The sequence below is a fragment of the Ostreococcus lucimarinus genome, chromosome 3 (genome assembly GCF_000092065.1).
Source record: "Ostreococcus lucimarinus CCE9901 chromosome 3, complete sequence".
Lineage (NCBI taxonomy): Eukaryota > Viridiplantae > Chlorophyta > Mamiellophyceae > Mamiellales > Bathycoccaceae > Ostreococcus > Ostreococcus sp. 'lucimarinus'.
In genome coordinates, this window is record NC_009357.1 from 126,459 (window position 1) to 147,036 (window position 20,578).

At 61.6% G+C, this 20,578-nt stretch overlaps 9 protein-coding genes across 9 annotated transcripts; 3 read left to right on the forward strand and 6 right to left on the reverse strand.

The window, feature by feature from the left end:
* Nucleotides 1-4: 4 nt before the first annotated feature.
* On the reverse strand, nt 5-1,321 carry OSTLU_30400 (predicted protein; the record flags this gene model as incomplete). Its single annotated transcript, XM_001416814.1, has 1 exon — nt 5-1,321. The coding sequence occupies one exon, from the start codon at nt 1,319-1,321 to the stop codon at nt 647-649; it is 675 nt and encodes a 224-aa protein (XP_001416851.1). The 3' UTR covers nt 5-646.
* A 121-nt stretch (nt 1,322-1,442) lies between these two features.
* OSTLU_34199 (predicted protein) lies at nt 1,443-2,858 on the reverse strand (the record flags this gene model as incomplete). Its single annotated transcript, XM_001416815.1, has 1 exon — nt 1,443-2,858. The coding sequence occupies one exon, from the start codon at nt 2,856-2,858 to the stop codon at nt 1,443-1,445; it is 1,416 nt and encodes a 471-aa protein (XP_001416852.1).
* A 1,103-nt stretch (nt 2,859-3,961) lies between these two features.
* OSTLU_30402 (predicted protein) lies at nt 3,962-5,158 on the forward strand (the record flags this gene model as incomplete). Its single annotated transcript, XM_001416527.1, has 1 exon — nt 3,962-5,158. One exon carries the CDS (start codon nt 3,962-3,964, stop codon nt 5,156-5,158), a length of 1,197 nt encoding a protein of 398 aa, XP_001416564.1.
* Nucleotides 5,159-5,489: 331 nt separating this feature from the next.
* OSTLU_92375 (predicted protein) lies at nt 5,490-6,509 on the reverse strand (the record flags this gene model as incomplete). Its single annotated transcript, XM_001416816.1, has 1 exon — nt 5,490-6,509. A coding segment is annotated over one exon (1,020 nt), but the record flags the coding sequence as incomplete, so codon positions are not given.
* Nucleotides 6,510-8,038: 1,529 nt separating this feature from the next.
* On the reverse strand, nt 8,039-8,923 carry OSTLU_7162 (predicted protein; the record flags this gene model as incomplete). Its single annotated transcript, XM_001416817.1, has 2 exons — nt 8,039-8,424; nt 8,503-8,923. Coding segments are annotated over 2 exons (807 nt in total), but the record flags the coding sequence as incomplete, so codon positions are not given.
* A 1,982-nt stretch (nt 8,924-10,905) lies between these two features.
* OSTLU_34347 (predicted protein) lies at nt 10,906-13,980 on the forward strand (the record flags this gene model as incomplete). The annotated part of the gene is made up of 3 exons (XM_001416528.1): nt 10,906-11,961; nt 12,263-12,771; nt 13,074-13,980. The coding sequence occupies 3 exons, from the start codon at nt 10,906-10,908 to the stop codon at nt 13,978-13,980; spliced, it is 2,472 nt and encodes an 823-aa protein (XP_001416565.1).
* Nucleotides 13,981-14,046: 66 nt separating this feature from the next.
* OSTLU_14465 (predicted protein) lies at nt 14,047-16,575 on the reverse strand (the record flags this gene model as incomplete). Its single annotated transcript, XM_001416818.1, has 1 exon — nt 14,047-16,575. The coding sequence occupies one exon, from the start codon at nt 16,573-16,575 to the stop codon at nt 14,047-14,049; it is 2,529 nt and encodes an 842-aa protein (XP_001416855.1).
* A 258-nt stretch (nt 16,576-16,833) lies between these two features.
* On the forward strand, nt 16,834-17,733 carry OSTLU_92376 (predicted protein; the record flags this gene model as incomplete). Its single annotated transcript, XM_001416529.1, has 1 exon — nt 16,834-17,733. The coding sequence occupies one exon, from the start codon at nt 16,834-16,836 to the stop codon at nt 17,731-17,733; it is 900 nt and encodes a 299-aa protein (XP_001416566.1).
* Nucleotides 17,734-18,095: 362 nt separating this feature from the next.
* Nucleotides 18,096-20,490, reverse strand: OSTLU_45141 (predicted protein; the record flags this gene model as incomplete). Its single annotated transcript, XM_001416819.1, has 1 exon — nt 18,096-20,490. One exon carries the CDS (start codon nt 20,488-20,490, stop codon nt 18,922-18,924), a length of 1,569 nt encoding a protein of 522 aa, XP_001416856.1. The 3' UTR covers nt 18,096-18,921.
* Between the last annotated feature and the right edge of the window lie 88 nt (nt 20,491-20,578).

Below are 20,578 nucleotides of genomic sequence, written 5' to 3' on the forward strand. Positions count from 1 at the left end.
ATTAAATGTTCGGCAATACGAACGTCACGAGACTGACGAATCCGATGAGCAAGATGAGCGCGTTCCAAACTCCCGCCTGCACCCCCATCATGGTGAAGTTGGCCACCATGCCCGAGACCTCGCGCTTTTCGTCATCCGTCAAGTTGGCGTTGTCCACGATGCTCGACGTCACCACGTCTTTCCGCCCCTCCCAAAACTGTTCCTCTTCTGCCTTCGCTTGCACGTACGTCGCCAAATCATCGAGCGTATTCTCCAGTTTTCGCACGGCGTCTTCGTCGTCTTCGCTCGGTGCTCGACCCTCAAGCGCGTCTTGGTACAGCTGCAGCGCCTTGAGATCGTTCCGGTTCCCCGCCACCACGCGACGAATGGTCGGCATCTTCGTGTTCATCGCCTTCAAGTCGTCCGTGAGCGTTTTCGCGCGTTCGATGAGGGCGTCGGTCGTGACTTGGGCGCGAATGACGGATCGCGAGCGGGACGGATAAGCCGCGCGGCGCGAGGCGGCGACGGTCGTGCGCCCGGAGACTTGCGCTGGCGTCATCGTTCGCGCGAACGACGCGTGCATCGTTATTCGACTACGAGCGTCGATGGCGCGATCGTGAGCGCGCGCTGGGAAGTGCCGCGCGTGGGGCTCCGCTCTGGCTCATCATCAGGCGACGTCGTCCGCCTGAAGCGTCGCTTCAGAATCCTCTAAAAACCGCCCCGACGCCCATCCAGAGTAATGACACCTCCACGTCCCGTCGTCATAAGCGTCTACGACGCACTCGGCGAAGTTTCCGACGCCGCGTCGCATCTGGCACAGACGCTTTTCCTCGCGGTTGGCGCCGCCGGCGAACAGCCGACCGAGCACGCCGCCGTGCGTCACGGCGATGATCTTCTTTCCGGCGTAGTTTCCCGTGCTTACTGTTTGGAAAAACGCGCTCAATCGCGCGTCCACTCCCGCGCTCGACTCACCGCCGCCGGGCACGGCGGCGTTGCGGTCGCGCGACTTCCACACCTTGAATGCCGAAGGCACCGACGTCGCGAGCGAAGCCCTCTCGAGTCCTTGCAAGTCTCCCAAGTGACGCTCTCTCAGGTTCGCGTCTTCGATGAGCGCCAAGTCCAGGGCGTCTGCGATCGCCCGCCCGGTGACGCTGGCGCGGCGGAGGTCGCTGCTAAACACCGCGACGGCGTCGTCGTGCGCAGCGGCAGCTCTCGGCGCCGCGAGCGCAACTTGTTCGAGTCCGGTTTCGTCAAGCGGTGGGTCCAGTTGGCCTTGTATTGAGTGTCGAGCGTTGAACTCCGACTGCGCGTGCCTGAAAAAGACGACTCTGGTCGACGGCATGCCCGGTTGTGAGGTGGTGAGCTTGATTGATTCGATAACTGTCAGTTTTCATTTTCAACTCGTTTTGTGATTGTCGTGCGAGCTAAGAGCAGATTCAAGAGCATGGGATTCTACGAACGCGTTAGAACTGCACGTACAGGTCGCGATCGGCGTTCATTTCCTGAACCAACTCGACCGCCTCCGTGAGGGCGACTTCGCCGAATTTGGTCAAGTAGTTGTTGTTGATGGAGAGCGTTTGCAAGGAACCGTCTGCATTGTTCTTGATCGCCTGCGCCAGAGCGAAAGCGCCCTTGTCCTTGATTTCGTTGTAACCGAGGTCGAGGTTGGTCAATACTTCGTTGACGACGCCGAGCGACTGCGCGAGCGCCGCAACGCCGTCGTCGCCAAGGTCGTTGCCGCGCAAATCCAACACCGCGAGCGAGCTCGAGTACTTGATCGCATCCGCGAATGCGAAGCCGCCTTCCTTGCCAATTTTACACCAGCCCATACGCATGGTATTTAATTTACCATGAAATTTCACCGTCTCTGCGAGAGCCTTGCCACCGGGGACACCGATCGGGTTGTACCCGAGTTCGAGCGTCACCAAGGATTCGTTGTCTCGCAACGCTTCAGCAAGCTTCTCGGCGCCGAAAGCGCCGATGTTGTTCCCACCGATATCAAGAAGCTCTATCTTCTTGTTATCTTTGAGCGATTCGGCGACAGCGGCGCAGCCGTCGTTTGCGAGCTCGTTCATGTACAGGTTGAGATGCGTCAACGCGTCGTCGTCCTTGAGATAATCGCGAAGCGCCGGTCCTGCTTCGGGGCCGATGGAGTTGTTGCCGAGGTCCAAGTTGTTAATTTTATCTTTGCGCGCCGCCAGTCCCTCACAGAGCTTGATGCAACCTTCGTTGCCTATGTCGTTTCCGTTCAATTGGAGAGAGCGCAACCCAGTGTTCTCCTTGAACGCGGCGCCGAGCGCCGCGGCGCCGAGAGTGCCGACGTAGTTGCCGCTCAGAGCGAGCAACTCCACCGTGCTATTCTGCGCAAACGCCTGAGCGAGCGCGCCTGAACCTTCGTAATCGACCATATTGTTGTTCATCTCGAGGGAAGTGATGGTGGTGTTCGTCTTGAGCGCCTCGGCGATTGCCCTGGCGCCTTCGTCGCCGATCGAGCACGCGTTCAAGTTGATGGTTGTAATCTTTTCATCCGTCTTGAGATAGTCCGCCAACACCTTCGCACCTTCGTCGCCCAGCGAGTTACTCGCGAGCGACAACATCGTCAGCGTGTCGTTACACTTCAGCGCCTCGCAAAGCGCCGTGACGCCCTCGACGCCGATGCCGTTCGCGCTCATGTCCACGCACGTAGCCACGTTATTGTACGCGAACGCTTCGGCGATGAAGCACGTACCTTCGTCACCGAGATTCTTACCACTCGCGTCGACTGTTTGCACCCGTCGCAGTTCGTCCATGACGTCGCGAAGCATGCGCTTGGCTTCGCGCGTGATGATCTTCTTCTGTTGTTGCTGCTGCTTCGGCGCCACGGACACCGGCCCGTCCATACCGTCCTCTCCAACTCCACTCGCGACCGGGACGTCATCGCTCGTCGCGCCCATGGACGGCATACCGCCATCGAACGCGCCGCGGTCCCCAGGCGACGATGCCTTCCCCCCGCCGCCCTTCAACTTCGTCCACGCAAAGTACCCGACGACGGCGAGCGCCGCGCCCGCCGCGCCGACGACGGTCATATCCACCTCCATCGCCGTCCCCGCACCGCCGCTTCGCTGACCGACCGTCGCCTTCTTCTTTTTCGCGCCCGATCGCTTCTTTTTCCCTCCCGCGGATTTCGTCTTCTTCCCGCTCGCGCTCGCGCCGCTCGCCGCGCTCGGCGCCAGCGCGTTCGCGTCCGCCGGCGCCGACGTCTCTCGCCCCATCTCGCCCTCGCCCGTCGCCTCCGTCGCCGTCGCGCCATCACCGACGTCCGCGTCGCCCGACGACGCGTCCGCGTCGCGCGCGACGTCCGTCGTCGCGCTCGCGTCCCCGCTCGCATTCGTCGTCCCCGAGGTTTCCGCGCCGTCTCTTCCGTCACTGTTCGCGCCGTTCGCGCCCGCCGTCGCGCGCGCCGCCGCGCATCGACGCGCGATCGCGCGTCCGACCGGTCGCGCGCGCGCGCGCGCGTCGAGCGCCGCGCGCGACGCGACGCGACGCGCGCATTTCGCCGAGGAAAACCTCGCGGTCGACGGGGACGTCGCCATCGCGACGCGTCCGCGCGTCCGCGCGTCCGCGCGCGTCGACGATCGCGCGCGCGGTGGCCTCGCGCTTCGTGCGCGCGCGATTCGAGCGCGATTCGAGCGTCGCCGTCGTCGCGCGGCGCGACGATGAGTGCGGGACGGCGCGTCGGCGTCGACACAAATCGTCTCGCGCGCGAATGGCGCGCGGACGCGCGCGCGTCGATCGCCGCGCGCTGGCGCTCGCGGTGTGCGTCGCGGCGTCGAGCGTCGCGCGCGGGCGCGCGGCGGTCGACGCGCGCGCGGCGGCGTCGAGATGGTTGGACGACGCCATCGCGCGGGGCGGTGTCGACCTCATCGACGGCGCGCGCGTCGCGGACGAACGCGCGGGGAGCGATCGACTCGGACTCGCGCTGACGCACGCGCCGGTAGAACGCATGGAGGCGTACGCGCGCGTGCGGTGGAACGAGACGCTGCATCCGTCGAGGTACGACGCGACGGCGCCGGGCGGATTGGGCTCGGCGTTGGCGTCGATGCGGAGCGAGCACGGGAACGACGATAAGATGGCGCTGATCGTGTGCTTATTGTATGAGCGGTATGAATTGGGCGATCGAAGCGCGTTCGCGGAATATTTCAGGACGATGCCGGGGGAATTCGATACGCCGACGCACTGGAGCGACGACACGGCGAAGGAGTTGCGCGGGAGCGATACGTACGAGGTGGACATCGTGGATGAGTACAAGTTGTTGAATACGGTGTGGAACGCGCTACGCGTGCGAGTGTTTGACGTTTACACGGATGTTTTCGTCGGGAAAGCGGCGAGATCGTTGTACGCGTTGCGGTGGGCGTGGACGGTGGCGCACGCGCGAGCGACGCGGGTGAGCGGCAAGGATGGGTTGGCGCTCGTTCCGGTGATTGATATGATTCGAGAGTGCGGCAAAGATGTTGATGCTGATAAAACTGACATCGTCGATGACGAGGGATTCGCGGTGTACGATCCACACGCGGATGAGGTGGTGGTGTACGCGAAGCGAGACTACGCTCCGGGCGAAGAACTTTGCGAGCGATTCGGCGGCTGGAACAATGGCGAGTCGGTGCAGCATCTCGGGTACTTACCAGACGTGCATACAAACTCAACGCGTAATTGTGTGTTGATGGTTCTCACGCCAGAGAAGAAAAGAAACGAAGAGAAGGTTCGCAAGGCTGGTTTTGACGTCCCCTGGCGCGTTTGCGTACCGTCTGCGGCGAGCGAGTCGTCTTTGGACATGCTCTCGGCGTATGCCGAGCTCGCGAGTGGTCGTGCCGTGGAGATCGGTGGCGATGGTGTGCCTAAGAATGTTCGTCGTGACGGTGTACGAGATGTCCTACTAGCGCGTCTCAAACGCTACCCGACTTCGCTCGAGCAAGACGACGCCGCGCTCTCGACGATGCGTGATTCCATGCGAGAATTCGCCGCCGCACTCGAGCGAGATGACATGCAACTTCTCGAGCGCGAGCGCGTTCGAGAAAAACTCAGAGACATGCGTCGGAGCGCGCTGGCAGTGGAACTTCGCGTGCGCGAAAAGACCATCCTCAACGCTCTCATAGATAGAGTAGCGCCCGCCGCGGATGAACTCGTCAAGGATGAGCTGTAGCTCTGATGTAAACGAAGGAAGTTCAAATAGATTGATCGCCGCTTGTTTGTTGTTACAAAACGTTGATAAATCGCAAACGGTGTGGTCGAGCGGATGAGATGGCGTAGACATCAGGCCGCCAAAAATAATAATGTTTTCATGTTCAAGAGAAGTGTGACTGATGACACACTTCTTTGGAAAATGGGTAGAAAATACAAAATGTGAACAGTTGGATAAATGAGAAAGACTTCAAGCGATCGTGAGTGCCTTTCGGGACAAAATAAATGTTGAAATCGGGTGCTGTGGAAGCCATGACACATATGGTACAAAAGCGCTGAGGTGGAAAAGTCTCTCACTTCTTGGACACTTGGCAAAGCTTTTGGATGTACTGCACGCTGGTGACATTATGATCAGCGACGGATCGTGTACCAAACTCGACGATGCCATCGTCCAATGGGACACCGATGACGGTTCGAATGTTGGCTTGCTCGGCTTGACGCTTGCGTTGGAAGCTCCACGCCGGCAACTGGCGAATGTCTTCGTGCCACTCGTAGTTTCCGGTGTAGCCAATCCTTCCTGGCATCCCAAAACCCATACTGAAGCGCTTAAACATCGTGAATGACGTGTCCACGAATAAACTTATCCCGCTCGCGTCTGGTATGCACACTCGAGACACGCACGTGAGCGACTTCTTGTCTTCGTCAAACTCCCAAAACAACCCATAGTCGAAGCCCTTGGCTTCGCACACGAATCGCATACGCATCTCCATCGAGCTCGTACTCGCACAGCGTTCAAGTGGATTGACCAAAGGTCCGTCGCGATGAAACATCGACATCGCTTCGTCGAGCAACCGATCGATTTGTTGCCTTGACCCGCTCCTCGTCAAATCCGCGCTCGCCATCGTTTGCGCGCTCGTCTGAGACTCTCGCGCGCTATTCATGAAATCCGTCATGCTTTCCACGCGTTTATTATTCGCCGCATCCATTCGGTTATCGTCATCTTCCAAGCTTCCATCCTCACTCTCAAACGACCCAAACGTCCCCGTCGTCTCGAGCGCGCTGTCCGGCGACACGTGCCTTCGCTCCGAAGACGCGTCCGTCTTCGCCGCGAGCGCACTCTTCTGCCCTCCTCGCGCCTCATTCCCTCTCACGCGCGTGTCATCACTCGAACGAACCGAAAGACTCTGCAGCATCGCCCCCGGATGACTCACCAGCGGGTGTTCTTGCGCGTCCCTCTCGCGCGCTCGAGGACCAATGTCCAACGTGGCGCTCGTTCGTCGAGTCAGCTCGTCCCTCGACGCCATCTCGCGCTCGATCACCGCCTGAACGCTTGCGATCGCTCGCGCGATATCCAAGCCACCGATCACGATCACTCGATCGACGCAGTTCGCGTCGCGCGCGCGCGCACCGTCGACGGCTCGCGATCGCCCTCGCGGGTGTTTCGCGGGACGTCACGCGGGATTCGACGATTCTCGCGCTTCACGCTGCGATCGACGCGTTCGAGCGCGCGCGAAGCGTCACGCGCGGTCGATGGAAAGTCGTGCGCTCGTCGCGCGCGCGTGGGCGGCGGACGGGCGTCGCGCGCGCGCGCGCGGCGGTGTCGCGTCACGCGCGGGTGTCGGGGACAGCGCGGCGATAACGTTCGTGCGATAAACAAATTTGATGCCTGTTTGGGCATTTGTAATACGGTGTTTGTCGCGCGTCGAAATACCCGAAAAAGTGCACTTTTTGCACTTTTTGCCCGAGTCTTATCTCTTCGTCGACGACGGCGACGCGCGACGACGACGCGCGACGGCGACGCGCGACGAAGGGAGAGGAATCGGGCGCTGGTGATGAGATGATTCTAAGTCAAAGAGTGATTATCGCAACGACGCGGGATGGTCTACGCGACGATGTCGCCGGGCAAGCCGAGCTTTTCGACGAGCTTGGGGACGACGGCGCCGTCGTCTTTGTCCACCTCGCCGCGAAGATCGGCGAGTTTGACGCCGGAAGCTTTCAATAACGCGGGCATTTTGTCGGTGTCGTCGCCGGCGAGCGCTTGCACGCGGGCGAGAACGTGAGCGAAGATGGTGAGGGCGAAACCTTCGGCTAAGATGTACCCGGGGTCTTCCCCCTCCGGCGTGGCTTTACGAAGGGCATCGGCGAGGGAGGCGAGCGTGCAAGAGCCATCGATAACTGGTCCAGCGAGAGAGGCGGCGATGTGGTCACCAGCCTTGGGCAAGTCGCACATGACATCTTCGATGTTGTTGAAGAGCGGCGCAAAACCTTCAATCAACTGAGCGCCAGACATCGGGCCGTCAGAGGCGGCGAGCGCGCGAACGAGCCCGTACGCAGCCTCCCAGTCCATGTCGCGACGCTCAAAGCTCGTCGTCAAGAAGTATTCGATGAACGCAACGATGCGTCGCGGGTCCCACGTTGCGATGACCTTAACGGCTTCGCTGGTGTCCTTATCGTCATAAAAGTACTCCGTCGTCTTCTTGCGCTCAGCAATGAAAGCTGCGTCGTCGACCATGGCCTTCTCCTCCGTCGCCACCTTTGGCACAGGTACCGCCGCAGGCTTAGACTCAGCCGCTGAAAGTGTGCCTCGCGGCTGCGGAATGCTCGATCGAGCGTCCATCTCGCGTGCGCCGCCGCCGCCTCTGACATCACCTCCCCCACGCTCGCGCTCGTCGCGCACGCCACTACCACCCGCACCACGTCGATCGCCACCGCCGAATGCACCTCGCGATTCGGTGCGTTGGAATCCGCCTGATCGATCGTCGCCACCTCGTGGCGCGCCACGGCTCGGGGGACGATCAAAGTCGCCGCCTCGGCGACTGTCGCTTCGCGGCATGGCACCAAATGAACCAGTGCGCTCGGGGCGACCGCCGGCACGGCGCGTTTGCTCCATGGCTGCGCGTTGTGCGTCGCGGTGAACGTCTTCAATCTTCTTCGGGCCTTCTTCCTTGCGACGCTCGCGCCACCCCTTGGCGCGAGTGTCCATGACGTCTTGCAACATGAATCGATGACGAGAAGACATCTCTTCAGATTTGCTCAACACTTCCATGCGGCGGAAGTACGCATCCATGTACGCCTTGGCTTTTTGGTGATCAAGTTGACCGCCAACAGTAGTCATGAGCTTACACAAAGCCTCCACGTCTTCCTCGTTCGGAGTCTTTTCGCCCTCGCCTAGAAGCTTCATGATGCACGTATGCATAATGCGTTCGGTGAGCATTGACTTTTTGAATAATTCACCGATGAAACGAATGTTACCGAGCATGCGTCTGCGCGCCTGGAGAAGTCTGTCCTCTCTCTTCAGTTGCTTGCGTCGCTCTTCGAGCGCAAGCTCCTCCTCAGTCTTCGGCTTTGGCGGTTCATCGATTTCACCATCCTCGAGCTCCTTCTCAGTCTCGGACTTTTCTTCACCCTCTTCACCCTCTTTCTTGTCGTCGTCTTCATCGTCACCCGCTTCAGCCTTGGCGATGGCTTTGTCGCCAGATTCGAACTCTTCTTGGCACTTGTTAAGAAGTACGCGCTTGAACGTGATAGCTTGTTGTCCCTCCGGCGCAGCGGGATCTAAGAATTCTACGCCCTCGCTCAAGAAGCGATCAGAAAGCACGCGACACAACTCGGCGTACAAAGAAGAGAAGGTGGGCTCTTGAAGCGCCTTTTCGAACAATTGTCCGATGAGTCCGACCAAAGTGATGGCTTCGGTGATGCCGACGTCGAGAAGCTTCTCGAGAAGCTTCTCAAAGTTATCAGGTGTAAGCTTGTTGAGAATCGCCTTGAACGAACGCTGACGTTTCTGTTCTTCATCGTCCACGGTACCAATGACGTACTTGTTATCTGTCTTGTGCAACTTCGGGAGCTCGCCTGCTGGGATGCGATATTGCGACTGGTTGTATCCGCCGCCACCGCGACGATCGCCGCGACGACCACCTTCGCCCGCGGGCAACTGTCGATGCGCCCACTTATCATCTCCTTTTTTACCGTCGTAACCACCGCCACCGCGGCTTCCACCGCCTCGACGACCGCCGCCACCGCCGCGACCGCCACCGAACGATTGCACTCCCGGCGGACAAATGAAACCAGGCACGGGCCAGTAGTCAATGTCATCAGGAACGGTCCAATTCGCTGGCGTTGTTTGTGCGATCGGGGCATCGCGCATGGCTTTGAGCTCATCCACAGTGTACTTGCCATCGGCAGGTTTCGCCGCGAGGGTGAAGTCTGTAATCGGCGGCGGCAAGCGCGAGCGCTTCACGTCGGCGGCGGATCCAACGTCAGAGCCAGCGTCGGAGCCGATGCTCGAGACAGATTCCGACGTCGCGAGCTGCACCCCAGCCACGGCTTCGGCGAGCTCCTCGACGACTTTGTGCTTGGGCGGTTCGGGCGCCTTGGGCGCTTCCTCTTGCTTGGGAGGCTGCGGCTTGGGCGCTTCGGGAGCCTTGCGCAAAATGTCCGCCGCCGTCGGCGCCACGGGTTTCACCGGCGCCGGCGCGGGTGCCGGCACTTCCGCGGCTTTCGGTGCGACCGGTTCGGGCGCGGGCGCGGGCGCGGGCGGCGCCGCGGGCTTGGCCGCCATCGCCGCAAAGTTGATCGGCGGCGGCACCGCCGGCGCGGACGCGGCCGGCGCGACTGGCGCCGCCGGCGCCGCCGGCGCCGGCGATGCGACACCCGCAGGCGCCGCCGCTGCGACAGCAGCGGGCGACGCGCTCGCCGCGGGAGGCGTCGACGACACCGGCTTCTCAACCTTGACCTCTTGCTTCGTCTTCGGGTTAACAATCTTGATCGCCTTGCTCGCCACCTTTGTCGGCGGCGTCGACGGCGTCGACGGCGGTTTGATCCCCGGCGGCTTCGCGTACGCCGGCATTCCCATCGGTGGCATTCCCATCATCATCCCCGGATGAAACGGCGCTCCTCCCTGCACGAACATCTGCCCCGGAGCCATCCCCGGCGCGCCCGGCTTCCCGCCCGGCGGCATCATCCCCATCATCGGTCCTCCCGGCATCGGTCGACCCCCCGGCGGCATCCCCGGCATCCCCATTCCCGGTCCTCCCACCCCGGGCTTTCCTCCCCCGCCCTTCGCCATGTTCATCGTCCCGAACATGAACTGTTGCGGCGGCATGCCGCTCCCCGCCGCGCTCGCGATGACCTTCTTCTCCTCCTCCGTTCCCTTCGCCCCCCCCCCGCTCGCGTTCCCGCGCGGTTGCGGCACTCCCGGCGCCTGATTACGATTCGGCATCGCGCCCGACATCTCTCGAGTCGTCCCTCGCGTCTCCGCGCCCTCCGCGCGCGTCGCGCGCGCCGATCGATCGCCGACGCTCGCCTCGCCGCCGCCGATCGACGCGCCGCGCGCCGTCGCTCGCCGTCGCTCGCGGTCGCTCGCGTCCGCCGAGTCGTCGCGCGCTCGGATCGTCGTCGACCGATCGGCGCTCGCGTCGAAGTCGGACGTGCGCGAGACGCGCCGTCGTTCTGCCGTCGCCGCGCCGCGCGCGCGTCGCCTCGTCGTCGGGCGAGGTCAAAACGCTCGGTGATTAGGGTCACGCGCGCACATGGCCTCGCGCGCGTCGAGACTACGGCGTCGCGCGTCCTCGTGCGTTTATCTCGATCGACGCGCGCCGTCGATCGCGGTCGCGCGATCGATCGACGCCTCGAGGGTCGACGCGCGCGCGCGATCGAGGTTCGATCGCGGGTTCGATCGACGCGGGCGCGCGCGGGGCGTCGCGCGGCGCGGCGCGGCGCGGCGCGGCGCGCGAGACGACGACGCGCGACGACGCGAGGCGACGCGGGATGGACGCGCGCGCGACGTCGAGGGCGTCGGCGTGGACGCGCGCGCGCGAGACGCGCGCGAGGGGCGAGCGACGCGCGGCGAGCGGCGACGGCGCGCGCGCGCGGGCGAACGCGCGGCGGCGAGCGACGCGCGCGACGCGCGCGCGAGGGGCGGAGCACGCGCTGGACGCGCTGTACCTGGGCGGACGCGCCGAGCGGGACGCGCGCGAGCTCGTGCTGCGGATCGGGGAGAGCGAGGTGAGGCTGGAGACTGGGAAGATTGGGTTGCAGGCGAACGGCGCGGTGTTCGCGAGCGAGGGGGAGACGGTGCTGTACAACACGGCGTGCGCGTCGAGGGAGTGCACGGGAGATGGGTCGTTCGTGCCGCTGACGGTGAATTACGCGGAGCGGTTCTCGGCGGCGGGGAGGACGTCGGGAGGGTATAAGAAGCGAGACGGGGGGTTAAGAGAAAACGAGACGCTCAAGGCGCGATTGGTCGATCGGCCGATACGACCGATGATGTACAAGGGATGGGGATACGAAACGCAGGTTTTGCAGTGGTTGATGAGTTTTGACGCCGAGCGATCGACGGATGCGCTGGCGATCACGGCGGCGTCGGCGGCGTTGGCGGTGAGCGACATTCCGCTGAAGAAGCCCGTCGTGGGCGTTCGAGTGGGTCTGATGCCTGGCTCGGATGAACCGGTGGTGAATCCGACGTCGGAACAAATGAAACAATCGAGATTGGACTTGGTGCTCGCCGGCACGGACGAGGCGGTGCTCATGATTGAGGGCTTTTGCGACTTTTTGACCACGGATGAAATGTTGCGAGCGATTGAAAAGGGCCAAGAGGCGGTGGCCAAGGCGTGCAAGGAAATTGACGCTTGGGCCGCAACTGTCGCGCCGCAGAAGATGATGCAAAAACTCATCGTGCAGCCCGAGGGCGTGGACGAGGCTGTCGCTGCGCTCGTGGAGGATGAATTGAAGCAAGCCATCGTCGTTCCGATCAAGCAAGAGCGAGGGGCGATGATTGGCGCCGCCCGCGAACGCGCAGTGGAAGCTCTTCAAGATGAATTCCAGGTACGTCAGTGGTTGCGCATACGCTGTCTCGCGCGAATCGGCGCTATTTCTCGCGCGAAACCTCGATAAGTCCCGCGCTCTACCGAATAGTCGCAGCCGTTTCTCTCGAGAACTTGTTGGTTGCGGCTCAACTGCGAGCGCGTAAAGAAACGTGAATGCTTCGAACGGGCGCCCAGCCCACCTTGGTGTCGCAGCCGAGTACTTCTGGATCCGCCCTTTGCACGCATTGCAAATTCTTGACGACGCCGCGAGCGAGACGGAACCGACTGACTTATGTACACTTTTTCACACATCGTCGCAGGCTTCCGCCGTAATCAACGCGTGCGGCAAAATTGAGTCACGCGCCCTTCGCGACGTGATCCGAACCAAAGGTCGTCGTCAAGATGGTCGCACGACGTCGATGATTCGTCCGATTGCGTGCGAGGCGGGTATACTTCCTCGAACGCATGGCAGCTCGTTATTTACTCGCGGCGAAACGCAAGCCATCGGCGTCGCGACTCTCGGCGGTAGTCAGGATGCTCAGCGTCAAGACGACGTCGAAGCGGGCGAAGACAAACGCTTCATGTTGCACTACTTCTTCCCTCCGTCATCTGTTGGCGAAACTGGTCGCACGGGTGGCGCATCCCGACGTGAGATTGGTCACGGAAACTTGGCTGAACGCGCGCTCATGCCCATCCTTCCATCGGAGGAGGACTTCCCTTTCGTGTGCAAACTGGAAAGCACAATCACGGAAAGTAACGGTTCCTCGTCAATGGCCACTGTCTGCGCGGGCACGCTCGCTTTGCTCGATGCCGGTGTTCCTATTAAAAGGTGCGGGTTTGGCGACATAGTCGTCGCGGAAATATTTTTCGAAAAAGCCAGGTCCTTAAGAACGCTCTTCGTTGCGCCGCTTTTGTGGTGTATGGAGAGAGATCGAGTCATAACTTGGCGACATTCAGATGCATAGCGACGCGTTTTGCGTCGTTTATTTGCTGCTGCGCTAGCGGTTGAACCGTGGAACGGACGATTCTTCAACTGTCCCGCGCTGTATTCAAACGCCGCGCGGAAATTTGTTTCTCGCGTCGCGCTCGCTCTCTCAGTCACTGACCTTTTTTTATATTTTCAATTCGCAGGAAAGTCGCGGGTATCGCCATGGGCTTAATTTTGGGTTCTGAAGCCGCGGGCGGTGGCGATGAGCTCGAGCCCATCGTTCTCACCGATATCTTGGGCTCTGAAGACGCGCTCGGCGACATGGATTTTAAAGTTGCAGGCGACAAGGACGGTATCACCGCGTTCCAGATGGATATCAAGGTCGAAGGTATCACGATCGATGTCATGAAAACCGCGCTCGAAGAGGCGCAAAAGGGACTCGTGCACATCCTCGGCGAGATGGAAAAATGTGACCCTGCGCCCGCGGGCGCCACGAGCAAGTATGCCCCGCGCATCGCTTCCATCGCGGTGCCGGAGAAGTACTTTGGCAAAGTCATCGGTAAGGGTGGGGAGACCATTCGTTCCATCATGGAGAAGACTGGTGCTGAGAACATCGATGTTAACAAAGAAAAGGAGATGGTGTTTGTCACTGGTGGCGCTGACGCGGACCTCGATGCGGCGATTCGGATGATCGAGGGCATGATTGTTGAACCAGAGGTGGGTAAAATTTATCGCGGCTGCGTCGTGAAGAAGGTTGTTGAATTCGGCTGCTTTGTTGAATATTTGCCGGGTCTCGAAGGACTTGTCCATATCAGTGAGCTCGACGTTTCACGCGTGCCAAACGTCTCCGACGTGACGTCCGAAGGAGCGGTGATGGATGTCAAGATTATCGCGGTCGATAATCGTGGTAAAACCAGTCTGAGTCGCAAAGAAGTTTTATTGGAGGAAAACCCAGAACTCGCCGCGGCCGGTTCTATGTCCGACGACAGCGCGAATGAAAGGAACGGTGGTGGCGGCGGACGAGGTGGTGGCGGACGCGGGGGTCGCGGTGGTCGTGCAGGACCGAAACGTGATTCGGGCGGCCCCAAGCGCGACTCGGGCGGGTTCTAATTTTTCTGATTTTTCGCGCATTTTTATCGGCATTACTAGATGTAGAGCTAGGCTATTGCGATTGACTTAAAGCTTAAAGCGCTCCTCGCTAGCAGATCCCCGAGTAGACCCCCGAGTTCCTTCACGAAACACCTTCTTCGGCGTCGAATTTTTCACCGACTTGGCTTTGGGCTTCCCCTTTTCGTCTTTGAAGGCGTGGTCCGCGTGTCGATGCGCGTCCAGGCGCTCGATGAGATCAGCTTTGCGTCCCTTTGTCGGTAGCCCATGGCATTTCAACTCCAGCTTGAGTTCCCCCACTTGCTTCTTTTCCCACGCTCGCCGCGGATCCACCGCCTCGTCTTCTGCTTCCTCTGGGTCGGCGTTCATCGTAGCGTCGGCGTTCGTGTCGTCGTCTTCATCTTCGTCTTCATCTTCGTCTTCATCTTCGTCTGGTTCGGACTCTGATTCAGGCTCTGAGCCAGCGTTCGAATCAGACGAATCTGATACATCCGCTTCTCGGCTTCGCTTCTTCCCCGACGACGGACTCCGTGCTGCTGGTGTTTCTTCGGAACGCCTCTCTTTTCGTGGCAAATTTTCTTGACATCCATTCGTATCATCACCTTTTCGCCCTTCCAGAGCCGAGATATCGATATGTCGAAACTTTGGCTTGATTTCGTCCTCTTCGCTTTCACGCTTTATCTCCACGCCCTCCTTCGGAGCTTCTGAGCCATCCTCCACGTTTGCATCGGCATCCGCGTCGGTATCAGCTTTGGCTTTGAATTTAGCGTGTTGCTGTTTGGCGTTATTTTGCCTATCCAGGACTCCAAGCGCGGCGGCGAGGCGCGATCCTGAGCCTGCCGCCGCACGAGCCGCGCCACCTCTCTCCGCGATGCCAAGCGCCGCTTCCTTCGCTTGCATGTCCATTAAGGGCTTCAATAAATCACCTGCATTCGGCGGATAAAACAAACGCTCAGCTTTTTTGCGATGGTGTTCGGCACGCAGCAAGACATCCGACTCGGTGGCGGCGTCGTCAGATTCGTTTTCATCCTTTGACGTGATGGAATCGCCTTCAGATGAATCCTTCGTCGGGCGAAGTGCTCCATGCGCGGCCGTTTCTTGCAGATGCTTTCGTGCCTTTATGGCAAACTTTCCATAGTCCATATGCCAACGAAGTCTCAGAGTTTCCAACATGCTTTGCACCGTGCCGAGGACGCCTCCAGTACCTCCCGCCTCGTGCTGCTCGATCCCCGATCCGAAGTCCACGTCTGTGCCGTACGGCATGAACGGAGTGACGGCCAGAATGTGCGACTGCGCTTCAGCCTCCCATACGACAGTTCTATCGTCTACGATGACCGTGAGTTCGGCGGGAAAGTGAGCGCCGCACGTCGTGCGCAAAGATTTCATCTCGTCCACGCCGACGGACTTGACTCTGTGCTCGAGTTGTGCGGGTTCAAACACCGCCCCGTGCGGATCTAAAATCCTACAAACCTCCCGCGCGTAGTTATTGGAAGCTTTTGTACAAACAAAAACTTCAGCGCGCTTTGATTGACGACCGTCGGATCCGGCCAAGTACTTTCGCATCTCCTCCCAACCCGGACGCACGTGCACGAGCATCGCCGTGGCGGGGTTTGCCGGGTTGATCACCGTGAACACGAGCATCGCGCCCTTGATGTGCGGACTCGGAATTCGAATAATGTTTCGCAATCTTTGCATACCGTTGGGCAAGCTCTCGATCTCTGGAATCGTCACCGATCGTCTGTTGTTGTGCGTCACCGCGCCTTCGGAACAATACTGGTACAGCATCGCTCTATCGGTTTGCAAGCGCCGCAGCGCTTGCTCGCACGCAATCTTATCCTGCTTCACCTCTTCAATCATCACCGTCGAAACCCTCGGATTCGTCACGTCGAACTTCATCAGGCTCACCATTTTCAACCGCGTCGCCTCGATGCGTCGATCCAACATGTGCAGCGTCGTCGACTGCACGAGCGTCTCGTCCAAATCAAACACCACCACCAAGCGATTATGTTTCAACAACGGTTGCGCGTACGCCGGCGCCATCTCATCCGTTTTAAACGCCACAAACCGCGTCGTCGCGGACGCTCCTCCGTCCGCCCGCCTCTCATCTCCCGTCCCCTCGCCTCCGTCCTCTTCGCCTTCGCGCGTCGCCTCCGGCACCGCCACCAAGTGCAGTTCCCCGCTCGTCCTCCCCTCCCCATCCTTCATCTGCACCACCGCGCTCTTATTCTCCCGCGTCATCTCCGCGTGTAACTCCTCGATCGCTCGTCTCTCCTCCTCCTCGCACGTCGCGCACGGCGCGCATCGAAACGACGGCGCGCCCCCGCTCGAGCGCGCGAGAAAGTGCAGCGCCGCGAGCGGATCGAACGCGTCTCGAGATTCCCAGAACCCAACGATCGCCATCTCCCCCCCCGCGCCGCGCAATTCTTCCAGCAGCGTCTCGTTCGCCGTTCGCTTCGCGCCCGCGTTCGCTTCGCGCGCGTCGCCGTCGTCGTTCGCGCGCGGATCCTCCGCGACGCCCTCGAGCGCGTCGCACGCGAGCCTGAGCCCCGTCTGACGCTCGCGCTTCACCACGCTCGCCGTGAGCGCGACCGGCGGCATCGTCGCCGTCGTCCGCGTCCGCGCGCGGCGCGCGGGCGTCGCGCGGCGCGACGCGAGGCGGCGAATGCCGCCGACGCGCGCGCGACGACGCGGTCGAGCGCGGCGTCAGAGCGCCGCGCGCGGACGCCGCGCGCGGGCGAGGCGGCGATGGCGGCGCGCGCGGCGGCGCGCGCGGCGGCGCGCGACGGCGCGACGCGCGACGCGCGCGCGCGCGCGGGACGCGCGCGGGAACGGCGCGCGTCCGCGAGGCGAACGCCGATGGTTCGCGCGACGACGCGGGACGAGCGCGCGCGCGTGTACATCGAGCACACGGATGCGTACGGCGTGGTGTTTTACGCGAATTACTTCGCGTTCGCGTCGAACGCGGCGGAGGCGCTCGGGAGAGTCGCGGCGGGCGGCGGCGGCGGCGGCGGCGGCGGCGGCGCGAACGCCGGCGGTTTCGATTTCGGGCGCGCGTTTCGATGCGCGAGGATCGAGCATTGTAAGTACGCGCGCGCGGCGACTCTGGGAGACGCCATCGCGGTTCGGTCGGAGGTGGTGCGCGCGGACGAACGGAGCGCGACGTTGAGGCAAGAAATCGTTTCGGCGAACGACGACGCCGACGAGACGGTGTTTCTCAGCGCGGAAATAACGTACGCGGGCGCGGGCGCGGAAACGGACGATAGTGTGGGTGTCGGCGACACCGCGGGCGATGAGACGTTCGCGGCGCCGTGGGAGATGGAAGACGGGAGATGCGCGTCGACGGCGGTGAGGATGTATCGAGGCGAACGCTCCGCCGCCCAACGCTCGCACGTCGACATCTTGCGATTCTTCGAACGCGCTCGAACCGACGCCATCGGTGGTTCGGACGCGCTGAGTGCGCTGCAGGACGATGGCGTTGTCGTCGTCGTGTCGCGTTTGCAGGCGTATTTCCCGCGCGGCGACGGTTCCCAATCGAAATCTTCGTCATCTGTTATCCCGGTGTACGACGTCAAATCAACCGTCGAACTCAAGCGTCGCGGTATCCAAGTCGTGTTTCACCAAGCCATGTTTGCCGACGACGGCGCGTGCGTCGGATACGGCGATGTCACGTGCACGTGCTTGGACGCGAAGACTATGCGTCCGATGCCGTGCCCGCCGGCGCTCGTTGACACGTTCGCGCCGTTCTGCATCGCGTGAGCCCTAGCGCTAGCCCGCTCGACGCGACGAAGCAGCGATCGATGTAAAATCATCCGTTCTCTAGTTTCTTATTCGCCGCGCGCCGATCTTCGCGTCGCGGCCGATTTCTCTCCGCTCTCGACGCGCCGCCGCCGCACTCGCCGCCGCGCGCGCGCCGTCGATGCCGGACATCGTCCGCATCGGCGGCACCGACCTCGTGCGCACGCGTGAGGCGAACGGCGAGTTCACGTACCGCCCCGTGGACGCGCAAACCGGCGCCGTGGTGGACGCCGCGACGTTTGAGGCGCGGAAGAAGGCGCAGAGGCAAGCGCAGCTCGCGAACGATCCTCGAGCGAACGAGCGCGCGGCGAACGAATGGGCGGCGCAGACGCGCGCGGCGATCGCGCGCACGCGCGTCGATGAATCGCGACGGCTGAAGCGGGAAGACGCGCAGCGAAGGGAGCGGGAGAGCGGAACGACGGGACCGAGACGGCGCGCGAGAGAGCTCGGCGCGTCGGCGAAACCGTCGAAAGTGCTCACAGATTTGCGAGAGGAGATGCGCATCGCGGAAGCGACGGGATTGAAGAAGAAAAATCCAGGGTCGTATTCGTTTCTCAAAGCGGCGCTGGACGTGGAGGAGGGGAAGCACGCGCGCGCGGTGGAGGCTGCGAGGAAGCGCGACTACGCGAAGGCTCGGTCGAGGAAAGGGGTGAAGGGAGACGCGGGATTAGACGCGGAGTTGAGCTCGGGAGACGAGGACAATGCGCCGAGAATTCGCGGGTCGTTGGCGGATTTGGATGATCCAGATTATCGCCGCGACGCGCGACCGACGACGGCGAAGGCGCCGACGCCGATGCCGACAAAGGCGACAAAGGCGAAAGGCCTGTGCAGACGGTGCAAATTGCCAGGTCATCTTGCGCGCGATTGCATGACGGACGAAAAGGATCTTCCAACCGCGAACAAGAGCGTCGTCGACGCGGTGGCGAGCGAAATTGAGCGTTTGGACGTCACGGGCGACGTCGCGCCTAAGGCGGCGAATATCCCGAAGCCTAGGAGCGCGAAGCATGGCGCGAGCAAGAACGACGACGCGAACGACCCCGATTACGCACGAGAACCGGTGTCGAAGAAAACGAGCGGGCGTGGAGGAAGAGGCGGCCGAGGTGGACAACAAAGGCTCGTGGTCACGTGATTTTATTTTACAACATGGATTCACGCACTCAAGTTGAGCGTGCGTTCAACGGCGTCGTTCCAACGCGCGTAGTTCGTTTCGCGAGCTTCGATGGATAGTTTCGGGACGAACTCTGTGATGTCCCGATCACCATCACCTTCGCTGACGTTCGCGAAAACGTCTTCCTCTGTCATCAACCCGGCGCCGATGGCTGCGGCGTACGCCGCGCCTCGAGCCGTCGTCTCCACATCCGAGGGACGAATGACATTCAAACCGATGCAATCGGCTTGAATTTGCATGAGAAGATTATTTGCACTCGCGCCGCCGTCAACTTTAAGCGCACTCAGCGAATGCGAGGTCGATTCAGCCATGTCTTGACGCATGGCGTCGAGAACGTCTCTCGATTGAAACGCGATGGCGTCTAGCGCGGCTCGCGCGATGTGTCCTTTGTTGACGTACTGCGTCAGCCCCACAATCACACCACGCGCGTCTTCGCGCCATCTTGGCGCAAAAAGACCGCTAAATGCGGGGACAAACGATACACCAGCGGCATCTTCCACGGTGCCGGCGAGACTTTCGATATCGCTCGCCGTTTTAATCAACCCGAGATTATCGCGTAACCAGTGCACGACCGCGCCCGCGATTGCGACAGAACCCTCCAAAGCATACTTTGGGGTTTTGTCTCGTCCTCCGAGCTGCCACGCCATAGTCGTGAGCAGCCCGTGCTTCGAGCGCACGATGGTTGAACCCGTATTGAGAATCATGAAGCAACCGGTGCCGTACGTATTCTTCGCCTGACCAACGTCGCATCTCTGTCCGAGCGTGGCCGATTGCTGATCACCGATGCATCCCGTAATTTTGATCCCTCCTAAACCCTCGATGCTCGCATCGATCTCGCCAAAATCCTCGGCGCACGATTTGATCTCCGGCAGCGCGTCCATCGGCACGCCGAGCGTCTCGCACGTCGCCGCGTCCCACGTCAAATCATCCAATCGCATCAGCAGCGTTCGCGACGCGTTCGAAACATCCGTAATGTGCGCTTTCCCGCCGGTGAGTTTATACACCAACCAACTCTCGATCGTTCCAAAGCACAAATCTTTTTCGCGCGCCGCCTCGCGCACGCCCTCGTCGTTTTCCAACAACCACCGCATCTTCATCGCGCTAAAATACGTGCTCACCGGCAACCCACACGTCGCGACGAACGCGTTCTTATCCCCATCGCACGCCTCTCTCACCACCGCATCGCACGTCTCCCGCGTGCGCGAGTCCAACCACACCACCGCGTTCGCCAGCGCCGTCCCGTCGCTTCGCCGCCACGCGCACGTCGTCTCTCGCTGATTCGTGATCCCCACGCACGCCAGATCGCTCGCCGTCACGCCCGCCGATCGCAGCGCCTCCCTCGCGCACGTCAGCGCGCGCTCAAAGATCTCCTCCGCGTCGTGCTCGCACCATCCCGGCGCCGGATACCGTTGCGCGTGCTCCCGCTGCGCCGACGCGATCTTCACGTACGTCCTCGCGTCCCGCGGCGCCGTCGTCTCGTACACGACGAACCGCGTGGACGTCGTCCCCTGATCCAGCGCGCCGACGCACGTCGCGCGCCGACGCGCCATCGCGGCGTCGCGCGATGTCGATCGTCGCGCGCCGCGCGCGCGACCGCGCCGTCGATCGCGCGATCGCGCGTCGATCGACGGTCGAGGG